Below are 22,396 nucleotides of genomic sequence, written 5' to 3' on the forward strand. Positions count from 1 at the left end.
CTCGCTCACCTCAGCAGGATTGGAGTCCTCCAGTCAGCATTCAATGCCCGTGTAGTGTAAGAAACTCAGAAGATACGAACCACCTCATCTTCGAGTACTGTAGAACAGTATTTTTCGACATACTTGTGCACCTTCGGGTTCCCTTTCCAACACACATCCAGTTGTTAGGTGTGTGCAGTGCAATAGCAAAATATTTGAAGGAAACTGGTGTAAATATTCGAAGAAGCAAGAGCGCTTATTTCCGGTGTGTTTTTTCTTTTCTTCCCGCTCCACTCTAGGTCCTCTCTGTCATTCTATGTATATTTTACCTTGTTATCCCATTGTTTTTCTCTTTTTAGTGTGTTATTTTAATAATTTTACATTGTTGATGGCCAAATGTCCTACGGAAGAAGGCCATAAAAAACACTTGCTCTTGTTTATTATGCAGCATAATATTGCTCACTTATTTGAATTGTCGGTAGTCATACCAGGAAAGCTGATGTACAATTAATTATAGCCATGCTTACTGTGAGTGGTAAGATAAGACCTACTCCTCTGAATTGGCTTCCAATTTTCTCAAACATCCATCCCCTTTATCTCCGAAGGTAAACAACGCTACGGAAAGAGTGGAGGAAAGCCTATGAAAAAGATTCCATCCCTCTGCATGCAGACCTTCAGTCCTTACTTGTGAAGCGGCTAAGATCCAGAGGACCAGCACATGAAGAAGCAGCATAAATTATGGAAAATATGTTCGATCCAAAGGTCCAATAGACAAGAGAATGTCAGAATGTAATGACAAAGTAATCGAGAATCCATGTGCTGATTTCCATCAAGCAAGACAGACAAGTGTACAGCTTAACCGATACCGTACTCGTCAAGGATTTTGCAAGCATCTAAAGTACAAGTGGGTTTTCTGCAAAGGCAATTTATATGGCTGTGGAGTACTTCAGACAGTACATCACATATTAGAAGTATGCACCAAAGGACGATTATCAGGTGGGGAACAGTTCCTACATAGAGCAGAAGAGGAAGCCATTGCATAGAAAAGTCCTGCTACTTAACTGTCCGGTTATAGAATGATTTGTTTGTTTGATTTAATTAATTCCAATTTTTGGACTGTCATTACGACAAATAAAAAGCCTCCGTGGCTCAGGCGGCAGTGCGCCGGCCTCTCACCGGTCACTCCATGTGAGATTTGTGCTGGACAAAGCGGAGGTGGGACAGGTTTTCCTCCTGGTACACCGGTTTTCCCTGTCATCCTTCATTCCAGCAACTCTATACATTAACATTTCATCTGTCATTAATTAATCATTGCCCCAGAGGAGTGCGACAGGCTTCGACATACGGCACATTTCCTATCCTCGCCACTAGATGGGAGCTTCAGTCATTCCATTCCTGATCCGGTCAAATGACTGGAAAACAAAACAAAGTCTGTAATAAAGTACATTATCAATATTATAGAGGAATTCTTTACGTTGTGATTGAGATATTCCACAAATATGAAGTATACAAATGATTTCTTAATTTCTTCTTGTAACTGTATAATGATGCATACTTTTAAGTCTAGTATTTAATCTACCAAGTTCAGACAATTAACCACCTTATACCCGCCAGCAGTCACAAGTTGGTCACTCTATAACGACGTGCCATTCTACGGTATAATATTTCGCCCACGTTCTTTGTGATTGTCCTATTTTCTCAGTTATCCTTTATTCACTAGAATGCAGACATTATCACAAACACAACACAGGATGTTTTCTTAGATGGCAGACCACCAGCAGTAGAACCAGAAGACAGGCGGAGCTCGGAACTGAAACAGATACAAATCAGTATTTGAACCAGTATTTTACTCGTTGATTGGGGAATATATATATTTTTAAATATATATGAAAAGTTAGTCGCTGGATTGTTTTGCCCTATATATATATATTTTTGTTGCTATTTTGCTGTACGTCGCCGGCGATGACGATGGGATATGAATAGGCTAGGAATGGGAAGGAATCGGCCATGACCTTAATTAAGGTAGCGCCCCAGCATTTGCCTGGTGTGAAAATGGGAAACCACGGAAAACCATCTTCAGGGCTACCGACAGTGGGGTTCGAACCCACTATCTCTCGATTTCTGGATACTGACGGCACTTAAGCGACTGCAGCTATCGAGCTCGGTTTACCCTATATCATTCCACTTTCCATAATGACATTTGTTTTTTAAGAAGGAAGCGATACTTTCCAGTGTAAACTCGGTTAACTGTAACTTAAAAGATTTTCAGTCTGTTGAACACACAAGTTAAATATAAACATTACACCATAACATACTCTAAAAACACAATAACCGAGCTCGATAGCTGCAGTCGCTTAAGTGCGGCCAGTACCCACTATTCGGGAGATAGTAGGTTCGAACCCCACTGTCGGCAGCCCAGAAAATGGTTTTCCGTGGTTTCCCATTTTCTCTCCGGGCAAATGCTGGGGCTGTACCTTAATTAAGGCCACGGTCGCTTCCTTCCCACTCCTAGCCCTTTCCCGTACCATCGTCGCCATAAGACCTATCTGTGTTGGTGCGAAGTAAAGCAAAAAAAAAAAAAAAAAGTAAAGAAGGAATACAATATATAGGCCTACTGTTCCTTGCAATTGATGGTTTCACGGCCCGTACTTACAGACATGAAACTGTATAGGCTTTTGGGCTTATACCGTGTCAAGAAAATAAGGTGAAATTCTTTACGTTTCTCAGAGAACTGTGCTCTGCGTCATCATAAGGAAATCTCGACTGTGCACGAGAAAGGCTTCTTAAACAATGAATATTTGAAATTTAGACATTATAATAGAAGTGGAAATGGTACGTTCATTCGTCACCAGATGGCACCCCGAACGTGACACAACGCTAACGCTCGAAGCTGTCCGAACCGCCAGAACCAGTCTAACGGGGGTTACATAACATGTGTACGTAATAAATGACATTGACACAAGCCTGGGATGAAACATCTGGCGATGAGGAACGTACGAATTTGGAAAACACCGAGACGAAATAACGATAGTGAAGGGACAGGGAAGGGGACTACCTATGTAAATCCTTAATGGATGCTATGTAACCCCCTTTGACTGATTCTGATGGTTCGGTCAGCTTACGCTTCGAACGCTAGCGCTGTGCCACGTCCGGGGAACCATCTGGTGGCGAATGAACGTACCATTTCCACTTCTATTATAACGTCTAAATTTAAAAACGTCATTCTTTAAGAAGCCTTTCTCGTGGACTGTCGAGGTTTTCTTCTGAGGACGCAGAGCACAGTTCTCTGCGAAACGTAAATAATTTCACCTTATTTTCTTGACACGGAATAAGCTCAAAAGCCTATACAGTATCATGTATACTATTCCTTGTTTAACATTTTTACAGGTATGTTGTTATTTGAGTTATCAGTCCATAGACTAGTTTGATGCAGATCTCCATAACAACCTGTCCTTTGCTAACCTTTTCACTTCTACATAACTACTACATACTACATCTGCTCTAATCTGCTTGTCATATTCGGTACCTTTGTCTAACCCTAGTGTTCTTAGCGCCTACACTTCCCTCAAAAACCAGCTGTACAAGTCCTGCGTGTCTTAAGATATGTCCTGTCATTCTATCTCTTCTTCTCGTCAAATTTAGCCAAATCGATCTCTTCTCACCAATTCCATTCAGTGTTTCTTAATTTGTGCTTCGATCGAACCAACTAACCTTCAGCATTCTTCTGTAACCCCACATTTCAAAAGCTTCTATTATGTTCCTTTTTGAGCTAGTTATCGTCCATGTTTCACTTCCATACAATGCTACTCTCCAGATGAAAGTCTTCAGAAACATCTTTCTAATACCTACATCAATGTCCGAGGTGAACTAATTTCTTGTCTTAAGAAAGGCCTTTCTTGATTGGGATAGTCTGCATTTTATGTCCTCCGTATATCTACCATTATTAGTTATTCTGCTACACAAGTAACAATACTTATCTACTTCCTTTAAGACTTCATTTCCTAATCGAATATTTTCTGCATCACGTAACTTTGTTCGACCGCACTCCATTACATTTGTTTTGGATTTTTTTCATGTAGTACTCCTTCCCCAAGGCTCTTTCCATACCATTCAGCAAGTTCTCCAGATCTTTTGCAGAGTCATATAAAATAATAGTATCATCGGCCAATCTTCGGGTTTTGTTATAGTGTATTATACTGAATTTGTGTGTTCGACAGCCTGAACAGCTTTCAAGTTACATAATGGTATATTAAAGAGTAATTCTTTGTATTGGTTCATCTCAGTTTACTATTAAAATGGCTCGCACTCACGTTTACGATTTCTTCTGCTTCTACAGTGCCTAAAAGAACGAGGACACCATGAGGTATTATTTTTTCACTTTAGAGACAAAATATCATTGTACAAAATGGACTAGGCTGCGTCGGGACGTGGTGGCAGAGTTTCCTTTAATCTGAATACGTCGTGGGAATGGAGGTGAAACAAAGACAGTAGATTCAGTCAACTGTGCACAATGTCCACATCAAAATATTACACTTCCTCCAGGTTTTTTTTCCTGTTCGGCACTGGTTTCTGAAATTCTGCTTGTATATTCATACGCCATTTTTCACACTCATTACACTCATTTCTGTAAATTCGTCTCACAACTGTTATGGCAACTGTTAAGCAAAGTTATCTCCATACAGGCCAAGAAGGCCCTTGGAAGGGTGGAAGGTAAAGGCTTCCACTATCCGTAACCTCGGCACTTGATGGGGTAGAGTGGTTTGCTCTACGCCCAGCCGCCTTTGCCCCCAGGAATTAACCTGGTACTCATTTTTGGTATAGGCTGAGTGAACCTCAGGGCCATGTGCACCGACGGAAGTGGAAATTTCGTTTCTTAAATTTTACGACTTCCTGACGGGGATTCGAACCCACGTCCTTCCGGGCGAGCCGAGCACGCCTTTACCACCTCGGCCAGGCAGCCCCTTTTGTCAACTGTTATAACGCTAAATGTTTTATATATTTTGATATATTTGGCACAAAATGACTCTTATTCCATTTAAATCGATTTACGCTACGCACGCTCAAAGTAGACTGTCCGCCCGAAAGCAAACGCTCAGAAATTGCGTCGATTTATCATCCTGACCTTAAATATTTTCAAGATCCGTTCTTATTGGCGGACACATAAGCTCTTTAACCGTTCATTGTTTAGGTTGTCATTTCATAGAATGGTTTGATGCAGCTGTCCATACCACCGTATCCTGTACTAAACTTTTCATTTCCACGTAACTACTACATCCTCTATGTACTCTAACCTGCTTTTCATATTCGGCACCTTGGTCTACCCCTACCGTTCTTAGCGTCTACACTTCCCTCTGAAACCACCTGTACAAGTCCTGGGTGTCTTAAGATGTGTCCTTCATTATATTTCTTCTTATCGTCAAATTTATCCAAATCGATCTCTTCTCAACAGTTCGATTCAGTATCTCTTCATTAGTGATTCGATAAACCATCTCACCTTCAGCATTTTTCTGTAACATCACATTTCAAAAGCTTCTATTCTTCTTCATTCTGATCTAGTTATTGTCCATGTTTCAACTCCATACAATGCCACGCTCCAGATGAAAGTCTTCAAACACATTTTCCTAATTCCTCTATCAGTGTTCAAAATGAGCGATTTTCCTTTCATAAGAAACATATGTGTGATATGTGTGTTTGAACTTGACTATCCTGTGCGTGGTTTACACTTTATAACGTTTCAATATTAATACATTATTTCGTTCAACTTTTCAATCTGGCAGTCCAATTTATTACACGTATTGTACCCTTGGGAATAGGCAATTGGGGTGCATTGTGTATGTATGTTCAGTCCTCAGTCCTAAGGCTGGTTAGATCATCAGCATCTCTGCCATTAGCTGTAATAGATGGCCTAGGCATCACTGAAGAGGCGTACTAGGAAAATGAGGAGTGAGGTAGTTTCCCGTTGCTTTCCTCACTGAGCCAGAAGTTGCTATTACATATCAGTCTGCAAAGCCCACTGAAAAGCATGCACCAACCGACCCTATTAGCAACATTTTCACGCCATTCCTAGCAGGGACTAGATGCATAAGGAATAGCATTACTGGCTTCGCTCATACCTCAGTCACTTTCATATTGTCAAAGCCAAGATAAGACTGGGACAGGTCAATAAAAATAACAAAATTGCTCTAACCGATACCACAAGACATAGTGCCCTGCAAACACTAGGTCTCGCCAGATCTTCTTCCTATCTCGGTCGATTTTAGGCATGTAGACCAATAAGGATAGACGACAGTCAAATTTTATGGCGGGTTGGCCTTATACTCGCTAATGGTGCTGGGTAGAATTATACGAATATTCTATTCTAGTTACGCAAATTACGAAATGCTGGATAGAAATATACTAATATTGTATTCTAGTTACTGAAATTACGAAAAAAATGATACAGTTTTTCTTAAACATTTAGTATCCGTTGTAGCCAATACGAGCTTTTTTGCAAGGTTCATCCTGTCAGTCATGACCCAGAGCTAATACGTAGACTGATACTACAGCCAGTCGATCTCACCTCTTTGATTTTGAGGTTCATGTTCCAGGTTTAGTTACCATGGACTTCTACAAGTTTTCTATACAGCTTAAGTCAGAGAAGCTACCAGGACAGAGTAGGAGCTCGATTTCTTGATGCTGAAGCCTTCGACTTGTCACATGGGGCGTTTTCTAGTTGAAACAAGAAATTATCATCCATTAGTCTGGTAACCCTTAGCCATAATGTCAGCGTAGTGAACATCGACAAGAGGGCACAGGGTTCGAATTTCCGTCGGTTGGGTAATTTTAGCCACTTCTGTTTAATTTCTCTAGTTCGGGGTTGAGTGTTTGCATTCGTTTTGATACACATCTTCATTTAGATACAACACATCACACTACCGACCACACCAGTGAAATACATGGCTCCACGCAGGTTTGTTGTCGGGAAAGGCATCTGGCTGTAAACCTAGGTTCAATGAACATGTCGACCGCAAATGATTTATTGGAAAAAGGTAAGGAGAAGTCTCTTCCATGGTTTCACAGTACAGAACAGTATTTATGGGTTTGTGGCTCCATATACAACCTGATCACATCATCACCCTCGTCAAAAACCATCTCAGCTTCATCACCGTTACTTAACGGCTGGCGCTAGACAAACAGGTAGACATTTCTCGGTTGTTGTTCTTCGCATTTGAACTTCCAGTGTGGATATATCTCAAACCGACTTTCGTCATATAACTCTCCATCAGGCCTCTGTATTCAGCGCCCTTTAACATGCCTTTCCTTGTGATGGTTGCTAAGTGTTGGCTTAGAGAACACAAGATATCAATCCATCCTCTTCAAGTAACTTTTTTGCAATGAAATTGCTGATTTCCAGATCAAACTCTCTCTCCATATCTGCCTAGCGTTGGGGAAAAGTGGCTATATTTTTCATTTTACTTTACTTTTGTAATAGATTTCGGAGGTCTTCTAGATCTTCTTTATACCTCGGTCGATTTTAGGTAAGTAGACCAACAAGGGTAGAAGGTTTGGCCTTACACTCTCCTATGGTGCTGAGTAGAAATATATTCTATCAGTCACCATCCATCATAACTAAACACGAACCAAGAAATGCCTCCCACTGAAAACCTAATCTGAGTTGGTGCGACGTAAAACTAGAAACTGCGGAGGAAAATCGTATCTTTGAATCTTAGTGTTAATAACTTAACTTTATAGGCTCGATGCTTTCTTGAGTATTTAGCGCGGTGGCATAACAGCTGACTTTCCGACGTTGAAGTCCTAATCGATCTTCTGAGAAGCACAAATTTTTTCTTATTCTGTGGTTCACTACTGGATGCTGCAATAGATTCGTCATCCATTTCCGCACAAGCCTACCTTCCTGAGAAGGGCCACCACTCCACCTTGATACAGTATATGAAACTGATGGATTTAGAAATCTGAAAACCCAGAAATGTAACTTCTAATATCGAACAATATCAAGCAATTTTTAACTATGTATATATGAATGTGAGAAAGGGGACACATTTATATGGTTTTAAACTTGATATGTGCCACAGTTTGGACCTATCTGCGTTGTATTCCGTTTTGGGTAAAACTGACCACACGTGTTACTAACAAAAATTTAATGTTATCACGGTGGACGTTCCTAACGTCCCAACCTACTTCACACATTCGCAGTCGCTGAATTTAACTTGTCTTCATTTCAATTTCTATCCTACCTTTCTGCTAATTTCATTTATACTTACTTGTCGCCGAGTTTCTCTCACTATGTTTGATGACGTAGGTATCCACCTCATCCAAAAACTGGTACGTTGCGTTGAACCCCGTCCCATCCATCCTGTCATTTGAGCGGAACGTTACCCTGAAGAACCTGCGGTCTGATTCCACGTGTAGCTCTTCGATCTGACCGCAGTGGCGAACGTACTTACGATCCTGGACCATGTAGTTGGAGAACTCGACATAGTCACTCGCAGAGACGGCTTCGCAACTGTAACAGGAGATTATTACCTTAAAAGGGTTATATGTACATCAATATGTAAGTTATTAAGCCAAAATTCATATGAATACAGTTCGCACTGTACTGAAAATTAATCAGAAACTATATGATGGGGACAAAAGGCCGTTCGCATTGTAATCCATACAACAGGAATAGTCAGCCTGAGGAGGCCACAACTCGCTTTACAGCAGCGATAACACAGGTGTCCTTACACTTGAATGGCTAAGAGTTAAGCCGGCAACTTATCCACCCACGGCGTTAAGTGGCTATGCATACCTTCCAGGCGTTCTAAATGGCGATACGAACCGAGTCTCCACCTGTTATTTATGTACTACTACTACTACTAATAATAATCATAAGAGAATATAAATAATGTTATACATTGTGGAGAAAATAGGAAGTGTCGTTTTTATCACGCATTAGGCAGAAGACTTCGCGGCACTCTAATCCGTCTATATCACTATTAGGATGGTTTATTAAGGAGCGATAGAAGTAGGTATTGACAAGCTATGGTTGAAAAGAAGAGTTTGGGCTTTTCAGTGAGACTGTAAGTGATGGTATACAATATTAGCTTCCAATTATGTCTCAAGTTTGACGAGGAATTTGGCGATACTCCCGTTCTCCTGGCTATCGAAACTCTTCCATTTCATTTTCTTCTCTGATTAGTGGTAAGGAGGGATATTAGCATAGTTTTACCTCCCCTTAAAATAATAATCACCACATCCGTAGGACGAACCGACATTTGACACAGTTTGTCAGACCAAACTTGGGGCACATTAGTTAAATTTGCCTCATGATCAAGATGTTCGAAGTCCCTAACAGACAGCGTCAAGAGCAAGGAGTATGTCTAAAATCGTTCAATTGCCTTGGTTATTAAGTTGCATATGTATATTCAGGATTAGAATTACTATACGATCCGGATCCGTGGTGTGCGGGTAGTCTCCTTCAGGCTCCAGGTAGTCCAGGGAATTTAATCTTGGCTCGAGGCTTAAAAAGTGGCTCACTCAGCCTTGTGATAATAATGGATGAGCTATCTGACAGCATAACTTGACATAAAAGCAATGCGATACAGACGGTGCAAGCTTACGATATGATGTTCCAATATTTTAAAGCTATCTGGATGAGTGGCCTCGAAGAACTTCAAGTGATGTATGGAGAGTTTCCTCAGTTTCGTCCCCGGACTTCGACCTATGTAAGCTTCGGCGACGAGTCACAACGACGCTATTTTTTTGCTGGGATACGACCCATCTAAAATAGAAAAGATTATTCATTCACCATACTAAAGTGAGTGTTGACAACTGCTGCTACTGATATCTTATTGTGACGCTATCGGAAGGCTGACTATCTAACTTGCTTCTGGTCGATGCCAGAATTCCCCTTCCGTAATCTCACCTAGATTACCTCTAATATACCTTGTGTGAGTCTTAGCAGACGGTTTGCGTGTGCTCGGCGGAAATAACATACCGAAAGCAATCATCGAGATATTTTCATGCTTATATACTGTAACTACCTAGCTATCAAGCGAAACTTTTGAAACAGGGTATGCTCCAGAATAAATTAATTCTCTTTGACTTCAGAATTGAGAGCAGTGAATGTAGTTTACTGTGGACGATTGAAGTTGAGATGGGTTGCAGTTGGAAAATAAAAATAAATACATTTCAACACTATAAAAATGAACTGAAAGCATGACGAGTCATGACGACGCTCTTTTTTTTTGCTGGGATACGATCCGTCTAAGAAAAGATTATTCATTCATCATACTAAAATGAGTGTTGACAACTACTGCTACTGATATCTTATTGTGACGCTACCGGAAATCATTTAAGAAAAAGACAGGAAAACAACAGATAGAGAATCTGCCAGCTGGGTGACTGCCCTAAATGCAGATCATTAGTGATTGATTGTTTGATTTATGGGTTTATGCTATACGGTACTTTGTTAATTCATTCAATTTATACATAACTGTTATGTATTATACACGAGAAGAATTCGGGCTTGATTTGATTGCGATATTTATTATTCTAAAGAATGGTTTTAAATCTGAGGTGCCCAGTACACATAAGAGTCCTATTTTGAAGACAGCGTTTTAATCCTATTTAAAACATATACAATTTTCAGATAGTAGAAATCTCACAGAATCGTACAAATTAAGATGTCTTTGTGCAGTTCTGTCTAGAAATGTGTTCGTTTATCAGTAATAATAAATTCAAAAACACTTTCGGGCATACATTTATAAATTTGTATATCTGTAGAATGTCCTTTTAAGTCAGAAAAATAATACTCTATTCATGATTGTTCTTTTCATTTCGCTATGTTAAAGTAAAACTGAAAACTGATACTTTGCAGTGCTTCCCCTCAATTTCTGGTCAGTTGCATTATAGACGTGTTAAATGAATATTCAAGTTTCAGCTTACCTGTTAATGTATGAAAGTGGATCCCTGTTCACTAATTATTAATTACATTCCTTTTCTTACTGGAAGAAACTCGTAGATACCACAAATATAAAATATGCAATATAATTCGTAGAATGAAAGTTACACAATGATGCAATGAATAATAATAATAATAATAATAATAATAATAATAATAATAATAATAATAATAATAATAATAAAGTCAGACTGATGGTCATGACCTTTAAAGCGTCAAGTATGGTCTGACACAGTGGTTAGCCGATTCGAGTCCCGTTGGTCGAAACATTTTTCACCATGTGAATGTTGGCAGGCAGGGTATGGGATGTGGTGGTAACAATTTCTAATCTCTAGATTGCGTGCCGAAATCCTGGATTCAGTTACAAAATTCATTATCTCGGAAAACAAAACTAAGACATTATAATACAGTAATATAATCTGAAGCATTATACGCATCGGAAACCTTAATCATTGGCTGCAGAACACTCAAAGATGTAGAAAAGCAAAATGAAAAATATTAAGGAAAATTTTCGGCCCCGTCTACACAGAGGGAGTATGGATGGAAAGAAAATCCCATGAAATTTATTGCCATACTGAAGAAATCTTAGATACTATTAGGAAAATTACATAGGTTGAAATTCTATGGCTACATTCTCAGAATGAACAGTGATAGACTGACCAAAACTATTCTAAATCTTGCCCTCACACTCAAAGTAAGGAACAACTGGCTGAATGAAATAGAATGTGATCTTCAGGAAATCAGCATCAACCAGGAAACTGTGAAGAACCGATCTGCTTTCAGAACACTGATTAATAATCATTGTTTCGTGGAGCCAAAAGCCAGAACTAATAAACCCTGGACAGAAGAACGCAAGAATTTCAGTGAGAGGATGAAGAGATTTAGGGAAGAGAACATAGCAAAATCATCAGCTAAATATGTTCAAGCGTGCTCCTCAGATGAGCATAACGATGTGAATAATAATAATAATAATAATAATAATAATAATAATAATAATTTTTTTTTGCTAGGGGCTTTACGTCGCACCGACTCAGATAGGTCTTATGGCGACGATGGGATGGGAAAGGCCTAGGAGTTGGAAGGAAGCGGCCGTGGCCTTAATTAAGGTACAGCCCCAGCATTTGCCTGGTGTGAAAATGGGAAACCACGGAAAACCATCTTCAGGGCTGCCGATAGTGGGATTCGAACCTACTATATCCCGGATGCAAGCTCACAGCCGCAATATTAATAATAATAATAATAATAATAATAATAATAATAATAATAATAATAATAATAATAATAATAATAATAATAATAATAATAATACGTGAGGTGTGTTAGCTAACTGATAAACCATAGACAGGTTGTGGTGTGGGTAGATGTTATAGTCTCGGGAAGAAAGTATGCAGTAGGAAAGAAGAATATTCGTGTTGTATATTACTAAGGATAATATTGTGGTGGACCATTCACAACTTACGGGAGCACACCCTCCACGTCGAAGTAGTGGAAGTGTAGGTGAACCTTCTCTCGGGGTTTGCCTTGGAAGAAGTAATGGCACTCGGTATCCCTGGGGTACACTCCGGGGAAGTTGGGGCTGGCAAAAGAGCCGCGGGGCTCTTCACTGCTGTTGAACACGAAGGCGCAGGGGAACTCCACCAACTGGCGTCCAGAAGTCACTCCGAAGTCTGTAACAAGTGCCATTAACAATAATACTGTACTCATATATACGAAGAAAATGTCTTCAAGAATGAAATTCTTCGTCTTTGTTTCATTATTATCTTCAAAATCAAAAGCAATTTAATTGAACCTCATGCTACTTCGACTCTGAATGTAATTTACTTGGCAAAACTCTATGTAGATGATTTAATTTGGTTTAAGATTTTTTTCATATCGTCGTTGCCGGGACAAAACCTCCCATGTGATAATATTCTTGGTGATATACTGACCCGCAGCACATACATTATGACGCGCGAGAATGCCTTGACGATATGCACACAATATTGCACCTTAGATGACAGAACCTTACCGGCCACAGTTCTAAGCTAAAATATTTCACATAGGAGGTTTTGTCCCGGCAGCAACGATATTTTGCTTTACGTCGCACCGACACAGATAGGTCTTATGGGGACGATGGGACAACAAAGGCCTAGGAATGGTAAGGAAGCGGCCGTGGCCTTAATTAAAGTACAGCTCCAACATTTGCTTGGTGTGAGAATGGGAACCCACGGAAAACCATCTTTAGGGCTGCAGACAGTGGGATTCGAACCCACTATCTCCCGGATGCGAGCTCATAGCTGCGCGTCCCTAACCGCACGGCCAACTCGCCCGGTCTTGGTTTAAGTAAACGTACTGAACGTCTGATTCGATCACTTTTTAATTTACTTTTATCACCAGGCGTGTTGGCTATGCGGTTAGGGGCGCGCAGCTGTGAGCTTGCAACCGGGAGATAGTGGGTTCGAGCACCACTGTTGGCAGCCCTGAAGATGGTTTTCCGTGGTTTCCCATGTTCACACCAGGCAAATGCTGGGGCTGTACCTTAATTAAGGCGACGGCCGCTTCCTTTCAATTCCCAGGCCTTTCCTACCCCATCGTCACCATAAGACCTACCTGTGTCGGAGCGACGTAAAGCAATTAGCAAAAAAAAATCACTGTTTAAGGCAATGTGGATTGAACGTAAGATTTATTTTGCCCAGTTCCAACTCTTTCTTAACTGTCATGTTTGAGTTTCTAGCAATCTCCTCTGAAAATTTTTGGCACTTATTGAAATTATGAAAACGTCGTCAGTAAACGATGTGTATATTCTATTATCAGTAGCGTAGCCAATATCGGCCAATGATGATGATGATGCTTATTGTTTAAAGGGGCCTAAGTCTAGGTCATCGTCACCAGATCGGCCAATGGGGTGGGGGTGTTTATAGTTACAAAGTGATGACAGAACACAATGAAGGTGCTTGTGCATGTGTAGTGCAGGACTTGTCAGTATAAGGGCACTGATACAACTGAATTATGTGGATATTCAGATTGCCGTACACTACAAAGTCTTACATTAAAATACACATCGAGAACAATACGATCAAGCTGAACAGTTTTGCAGCGAATGGTATGTTATGTTTACAATCTAAAATCCAACTTTCGAGGATTCTTAGAAAAACAGATTCAACAGATCTGTTGGTTCTACAATTATGTATCTGAATGTTTTATTTAGTTTATTGTAAGTTTCTGTTTATTTTCTCTTTGTAAAACTTCCAAGGGGGTTATAACCACCAATAACACCCCTTGTCTAAGCCCCCGTTTATTATAAAAGTTCCGTTATGAACGAATAAATTTGAGTGGTGTCTTTAAAAGTATAAAAGATCACAGTATGAAGATAAGTTTGGAATTCAAGAGGACAAATTGGGACAAATATTCGTTTATAGGAAGGGGAGTTAGGGATTGGAACTACTTACCTAAGGAGATGTTCAATAAATTTCCAATTTCTTTGAAATCATTTAAGAAAAGGATAGGAAAACAACAGATAGAGAATCTGCCACCTGGGCAACTGCCCTAAATGCAGATCATTAGTGACTGATTGTTTGATCATGCTATACTGTGTTAATTCATTAAATTTATACATAAATTTTTTGTGTTATACACGAGAAGAATTTGGGCTTGGTTTGGTTGTGATATTTATTATTCTAAAGGCTCATTTTAAATCGGAGGTACCCAGTACATAAGAGTCCTATTTTGAAGACAGAGTCTTAATCCTATTTAAAACACACAACATTTTCAGATAGTAAGTATCTCACAGAATCGTACAAATTAAGATGTCTTTATGCAGTTATGTCTAGAAATGTGTACGAGTATCAGTAATAAGCACGGTACTCGTGATTTATTCATCGTTAAGTCATCAACACGCTGGCACTTTTACGATATCCTTCTACATCTTCAGCAACAACAATTCAGTGGTTCTACGTTATCAACATGGGTTGTTCAATTGAAACACAGGCCGATCTGGCAACACTGCAAATAACTGACGGAGCTGCAACGAGGTGGCACTATTGTGTGATTTGGTACTTGTAGTAACCACTCTGAACGTGATCAGTCTGGGATATCAGTCCGTTAAATAGAGGAGAAATTGAAGCAATATCTCACTCGGTACAGCAGTTTCTATACTGCCACAGCCAGAAACGAGATTGAGACTTCAGTGGAAGCTACATTTTGTTGTGGTCTATGCTAAGAGACGAATAAAAGTACTTCATACGTCAATAAATGACCATACGTGGAGTTTACCGTGAATAAATAATAATAATAATAATAATAATAATAATAATAATAATAATAATAATAATAATAATAATAATAATAAAGCCGAAAACAAACTTGGACGACTCTACCTAAGTTCAGGTCATCGAACATGTGATAGGTTTAACTTGTATTCCTTACGTACTTTGTGTCAGGGTAACCTTTTATGGCATTAACAGAAAATCTGAAGTCTAAATGAGGTGCGAAATGCGTTTAAACGAGATATTGTATTAAATTATTTGAATAAATCGGGGATTGTATTATTTATTTTGTATTGGCATCTACGTAAAAATTGAACAGACACTGATAATACTTCATCCTTTAATGGGTTAAGCCTCTATGCACATAGTAGTACGGGACAGAAATCTCAATCACATTTGGAGGTAAGGAAGTTCTGTTGTACTCACTCTCTGTGAACGCGTACGTCGCTTTGAAGCCTCGAGTGTGACTGGAAGAGTAAATACCGCGGAACTCCAACAACAGTCTGGGACCGTTGGACATGAGCGGCTTAGGAACAGCACTGCCGCAGAAGCTGTCAATCTTCTCCATATGTCCGTCTATGTGGACGTAAGCCATCAGGGAATCTATACTTTCACACCTAGAAGAGATCAGAGGACGATTTAAAGATATCCTACAAGAAGACTCTAACTACAGGCTAGAGTCAGTGTGTGACGACAGGTATAATTTATCAAAGTGATCTGGTTAACTAGGGCAGACCATATTGAATTGGTATATTTGAGGGCGCAACAGTAATGTTATCAGAGGCAAACACTCTGAAAAGAGCTCAGTGACAGAGTACCGATCTGTACATCTAAATTACAGGTTGAAACCTGGAAAGGAACTCGGATCATGAAGGGCGGAAAGATGTAGATTGGAATCTCCTTGTCGTGTGATATCGGGATGTGGTGACACATGCGGCGCTTATCCGAAAAAAGAAAGCATTGGAAAAAAGCTTAATTTTGGAAAATCAACTGATCATAAAATAATATGTTTTCAATAAAATGTGTGACATGATGTTACCTAGGAACCGTGGAGGCTGTGATGTGAAATACGTATTGATGGATGGCCATGACATACGAATCCATGGCCTCTGAAACTCTTTATACAGATCCATGGCCCGTGCAGCTCTGAAGATAGTGTTGCTGGGTAACATCACGTCACACATTTTGTTACATAACACTATTACTTTACATGCATTTTTGGATTACCCCCAGCTCTAAGACATACTTATGTCAGGATCCCTAACAGTATCCTTAAATTAAAAGTAATTTAGGATGTAGGACATGGTCTGTGAGAAAAATAACGTTACTTGGTATAGACTTTCAGGTTATTAGCCGTGTCGAGTACATACAGTCCATGCCGAAGTACAGAACTCAAGTGGCCAACCTGACATCGATCGGAACCAAACCCCATGGCCCTTCCCACCCTATCAGGGAGGTCAATGAAAGCTTTATAATAATAATAATAATAATAATAATAATAATAATAATAATAATAATAATAATAATAATAATAATAATAATAATAATAATAATAATAATAATAATAATAATAATAATAACCGTGCCCGGTCAGCTTGCGTGGGGGTCTAGCTCTGAACTGAGTAGGAGTTAGGCATAACTCTATGTAAGACACTGGGGTGGGGACCCTCAACCCCGACACGGCGCGTCCCAATGGCTGATAGGGAAAGTTCCTGTAGATATGCAGGACAGGTGCGAATAAGGCATTGCCAAATAAGCACCCGCGGATCAACTGAGGGAACAAGGAAAATGGACAACGGCCTCGACGGCATAAGAGGATTCATCCCGATGGCGGAGAGGGCGGAAGAACTGACTGAAATCCACTTCGCGTCTGACTTGCAGCAAGCGGCAAAGTGGTCAGCGTCTGTTCACCAGAGGTGCGGCTGGAAATGTATGTTCTGGAACTATCCACTCCAGTCCTCTGAAACTGGACTACGGTCCAATACTTGGATAATCAAGTACCATGAGGCGTGGCAGAAAACAAATTTGTACCCCAGGTGGTAACCAATCCACTGCTGACATTAGCAGCACAACCAGACTATCGGATTCTGGGGAGTCTGGCTGGACACGCAAACAGAGGGAGTCGGAGACCTCTGGCCAACTTCGCCCAAACAGCAAAACATTTTTCGGAACACTGAACATAAATTCTCTCTTGCGGGCAGGGAAGTTGTACGAACTAGAGCAAACCCTAAATGATCAAAAACAGAAATACTGGCACTCCAAGAAACGAGGATGACTGACGAACACGCAATGGATTTCGGGAACTACAGACTCTTCAAAAGTAAAACAGACAAACGGATTCTCAAAAACACACCCCATTTAGGAGTTGCATTTGCAGTCAAGAAGAGCATACTTAACTCAGTAATAGGTGTGAAATGTGTAAACAATAGGCTAATGACAATCACCCTAAAGTGTGCAAACAAATCATACACACTGATCAATGCACATATGCCAGTCAATGAAGACAATAAAACAGATCGCGAGAAGGTAGACAAATCCTGGGAAATACTAGAAGAAACAGCATCAAAAATTCCTCAAAACCACGTCAAAATTCTGTTAGGAGATTTCAACGCTCAGCTAGGCAAGGAAAGGAAATACAGGAAAACAGTTGGAAAATTCCCAGCACATAAATGGACGAACCAAAATGGACGGAGATTAGTCGAATTCTGCAGGGCATGCAACCTTAAAGTCATGTCGACTCACTTCAGGAAGAAACCTTCTAAACAAATGACATGGAGATCACCCAACTCCCTCTTGGGCGAGTTTCAAATTGACCACGTGGCAATTTCGTACCCAAACCACAGAGAAATTATGAATGTCCAAATAAGGAAGGGTACAAACATAGACTCAGACCACTATCTGACAAGAGTCAAACTACAGTTGATACCCCAAAGGTTCAGAAGAAGGAAGCAAATAATTTCGAAATTTGATACCAGTCGGATCCAGCCATCTCTCACCGAAGAATTAGAGAAAAAGCAGTCCAACAATTGGCAGCAACTCAAGACCAAACTAATTGAAACAGCACAAACACTGATTCCTCTGCAGAAAAGAAAAAAACACCCTTGGTGGAACGCAGACTGTGAACAAGCCATCCAATCCCGGCAGAATGCATACAATAAGTGGAACAGCAAAAAGACCGATAAGAATCACAAAATGTTCTTGGCAGTCAGGAAAGAGGCAGCGAAATTAATCCGACAGACCAAAAGGAAATTCGAGAAAGATCAACTACTGGAAATTGAAAAGGACTTCGAAAAAAACCACACACGAAATTTCTACAAGAACTTCAAAACAAAGCTTGTGATAGTACATATATCACACCCCCGAATTATATGTAGAAGTTATAGATATTATTGTCAGTATTCGATTTATTATTATTAATATTATTATTATTCTTATTGTCAGTATTTCATTTGTATATTTTGCCATTTATATTGGTAAGCTGGAAGATATCCACATATGTAGGTATGAGTAATTTGTTTTGCATCAGTGGGAAAACATTGCTGTAATAACTCTGGTAATTTGAATGAGTCATCTGGCCACCCCAGTGTCTGTTGTGATGTACTTGTGTCAGGAAATTCCATTACTCGTGTATATATCCCAGCCTGATGAGATAAGCTTGTTGTTGTACCAGGAAAGTTTGGTGATTCATGAAAACTCCCCAGAGTTTGTTATTGTCTTGGGAGGAAGAAGTAGTTCAGGGCTTGGTCTTAATTTGAGATCACTCATGATTGGCTGGCATGCACCAATCCAGACGTCCCATCTGAGAGGAGGGGGATGTTGATGTCTATAAAGGTTGGTCATACGGCGGCAACCAGATGATTGTATGAGAGATTGTATGAGAAACATTGTAAGGGTGATTGTGAAGGTGATTGTATAGGAACGAGAAGGAAGATAACTACAACTACAACTACAACTACAACTGACGCACTGTACGGGAAGGAAGTGGTGGTGATACACGGTACTGGAGTGACACGACTGCAATGGACTGGACTTCAAACGTTCGTGGAGCGTAGTCTAGTTATGTTTGTGGAAAGTGGCTGATTGTGGAGAGTGCTTGCGCATTAAGTATTGTAGCACTTGTGGCGGCCTAGCATTATATGTTGGTGAAAGCTATCTCAGACTTTCCATAAATTTATATGTTGAGGATCGACAGACGTGTGTATATATCTTTACAACAAGTGTTAAAATATGTGAACACAGTAGTACAAGGTACAGTATCTGTGATGTGATAACTGCCGATTATGAGAATCGGTAAATCGAATTGATCTAGAGACAGTGAAGGGTATTTATCTTCATACATGTACATTGTTCATCGGACTATTTACAAATGGTAACTTAGTTCTCGCTTTCGTTTTCCCACGGTTTTCATTATTATTATTGTTGTTGTAAATATGGAGTCTTCCAGCAATATTTTATGTGTGTATTATATGTATAATGTTGTATGTTGATGAGGTGCTCATGCACGGAATTTGTTCAGAATATAGTTAGCTATTTTAGAATCAGTGTTATTGATAAACCTAGGTGCAGTTCCTACCTAATTAGTCGTTTTCAGGAGGTTAGGTAAGGCCTGCAGCAGATGTACCAGTTCGCAGCATTATGTACACGCCCTGGGATATAAAGTTTATCATGCTCTTATCTAAATTCGAGGGATCCATTCTGGTGAACTCTGGCGCCCATACTACGGACATTTCGGTTAATTATGCTTATTAATTTTATTAAGTTTTTGAGTAATTTTATTTATATATATTTTTATTTATTATTATTTATTGTTATTATTATCATCAAATTATTACAAGCTAACAGGGTATCAGCCACAAAACCTTTGCTTTAAGAAAGTAAATGGGCAATTTGCACTGAACAATCAAGAAAACTGCACCGAACTTGCAAGGTATTTTGAAGAACTGCTTAACTGCCCAGAGCCAACACAAAGATTTCCACCGCAGGAACCTGACTTCACAAACCCAAATTCAGTACCAACGGATGAAGAAGAAATTACCAGACAGATAAAACGACTTAAAATGAATAAAGCTGCAGGTGAGGATGGGATCATAGCAGAAATTCTCAAATCAGCAGGCCCAAATACTATAAAAGAATTCACCGGTATCATCCAAGAGATTTGGGAAACAGAACAAATTCCAGAAGATTGGAAAAGTGCACAAATTCATCCTTTACATAAGAAAGGAGACAGAACAGATGTAAATAACTACAGAGGAATCTCATTGGTATCTGTTGCCTACAAAATTTTATCTCAGTGCCTTCTCGATAGAGCCCAACAGCAACTAGAACAAAAAATTGGAGAATATCAAGCAGGTTTCAGACCAGGCCGTTCATGTCCAGAGCAAATTTTGAACCTAAAGTTAATCCTAAGGCATCAGAGAATTTGTAGCAAAAATGTAGTTTGTACTTTTGTTGATTTCAAAAAGGCCTATGATTCAGTTGATCGCCAATCACTGTTTCAGATATTAAAAGAACAGGGTCTAGACCGGAAAACACTCGCAATTGTAAAAGAGACATTGACAGACACAAAATCTAAGGTTAAATTCATGGGGGAAATCTCAGACCCTTTTCCGATCAAAACAGGAGTAAGACAGGGAGATGGGCTCTCTCCACTACTCTTCAACTGCGTCCTTGAAAAGGTAATACAGGAATGGCGCAAACAGAAGTCTGCCCTCAAGATTGACCAACCAATCACTCTTGATAGGGGCAAATTAGCAGTAGACTGCCTGGCATTTGCGGAGGATCTGGCAATCTTAACTCGTGACGTTTCAACAGCCATAAACCAGATCGAACTCCTGAAAGAAACAGCGGAAAAAGTCGGCCTCCAAATATCGTTTGAAAAAACTGAATACATGACCTGTAGCAAAGAAGCCCCTAAATTCATGGAGACAAAATATGGCAAAATAAAACGGGTCCAGCAATTCAAATATCTCGGTGAAATAATTCAGGAGAATGGAATGGAAACAAAAGCCAATGAAGTTAGATGCCAAAAAATGGAAACTGCGTATAGACTCACCCAAAATATCTATAACAAAAAGTGTCTCTCCAAGCATGCAAAACTAAGACACTATAATACAGTAATAAAACCAGAATGCCTCTATGGATCAGAGACACTAATTTTGAACAGGAAAACTGATCTAGAAAATATTCAGAAAAAGGAACGCAAGATCATTAGAAAAATTTTAGGCCCAAAACTCGTAGATGAACAGTACCGCCTTAGAGGGAAACAGGAAATCAAACAATTTTCTAACATTCACAGCGACATCAGAAAACGCAGATTAAGATTCTTTGGACATATAAAAAGGATGAACCCAGATAGACTTACCAAGCAAATAGTTGAATTTTATGAAAACCGAAGTAAAGCTAAAACGGACACAATAAAATGGATTGGCGAAATTAAAACAGATCTCAAACTGGCAGGAATTACACCTGAAGACATCCAAAGCCGGGTTATCTTCAGAACCAAAGTTCATAAGTGGCAAGTTGACCAAGAGGAAAAACCAAAGAAGAAGACCGGAACAACATGGTCTCAAGAGAGAAAAGAAGCACACAGCAAACGAATGAAGGAAGTGTGGGCACAAAGAAAGGCAAATGCCTGTCTCTAAGTACTTTGCGTAGTCCTAATGGGCTCATTCGCAATATATATATATATATATATAATAAAAAACCCATAAAAACCCATTTCTTCGGCATGTATTAATGATGGCGTGTGGCCTCCGAAGAGGCCCGGTGCAGGTCATTCGAGAATACGCCGTACAGACGACCTGGACGTCTGCGGGGATGGGGTCCGCCCAAGCCAACGAAATTAACCAATGAAGTTTAAAATCCCCAACCCCTGGATCAAAGGCCAGGACGCTAACCATTTAGCCGTGGAGCTGGGCCGTCATATACTATATGTACACCAGACGACCTCATAAGATGGAAGTCTATTTCAAAGGCAATATTGTCATAAAAACGAAATATTCATTATTGTTTTGTTATGAATAATTAAAACTGTTACAGTCACAATTTCTTAAAAATGATTTACTTCATAACGCGTTTCAGATACTTGGCTCCATCGTCAGGTGGTGATATAGTGATATGTAACGCTCGATAAAAAATAATAGGTTGGGGAGCTCACTGGGAAGCCCCTGCCTAAATTCAGGGCAATGGATCTGTATAAAGTGTTTCAGAGGCCGTGGATTCGTATGTCATG

The 22,396-nt window shown here is 39.8% G+C and overlaps 1 protein-coding gene across 1 annotated transcript in view; it reads right to left on the reverse strand.

Annotated features, from left to right (window-relative positions):
- Positions 1–1,738: 1,738 nt before the first annotated feature.
- LOC136872280 (suppressor of lurcher protein 1-like) overlaps positions 1,739–22,396 on the reverse strand; it is a 339,284-nt gene continuing 318,626 nt past the window's right edge. The window contains exons 9-13 of the mRNA XM_068227413.1: positions 15,592–15,782; positions 12,381–12,588; positions 8,241–8,482; positions 4,290–4,318; positions 1,739–1,789 (exon numbers count right to left, since the gene is read on the reverse strand). Coding sequence (XP_068083514.1) covers positions 1,739–1,789; positions 4,290–4,318; positions 8,241–8,482; positions 12,381–12,588; positions 15,592–15,782 — 721 coding nt within the window. The remainder of the gene's footprint in view (positions 1,790–4,289; positions 4,319–8,240; positions 8,483–12,380; positions 12,589–15,591; positions 15,783–22,396) is intronic.

This window comes from Anabrus simplex, chromosome 4 (genome assembly GCF_040414725.1).
Source record: "Anabrus simplex isolate iqAnaSimp1 chromosome 4, ASM4041472v1, whole genome shotgun sequence".
In the NCBI taxonomy this organism is placed as follows: Eukaryota; Metazoa; Arthropoda; class Insecta; order Orthoptera; family Tettigoniidae; genus Anabrus; species Anabrus simplex.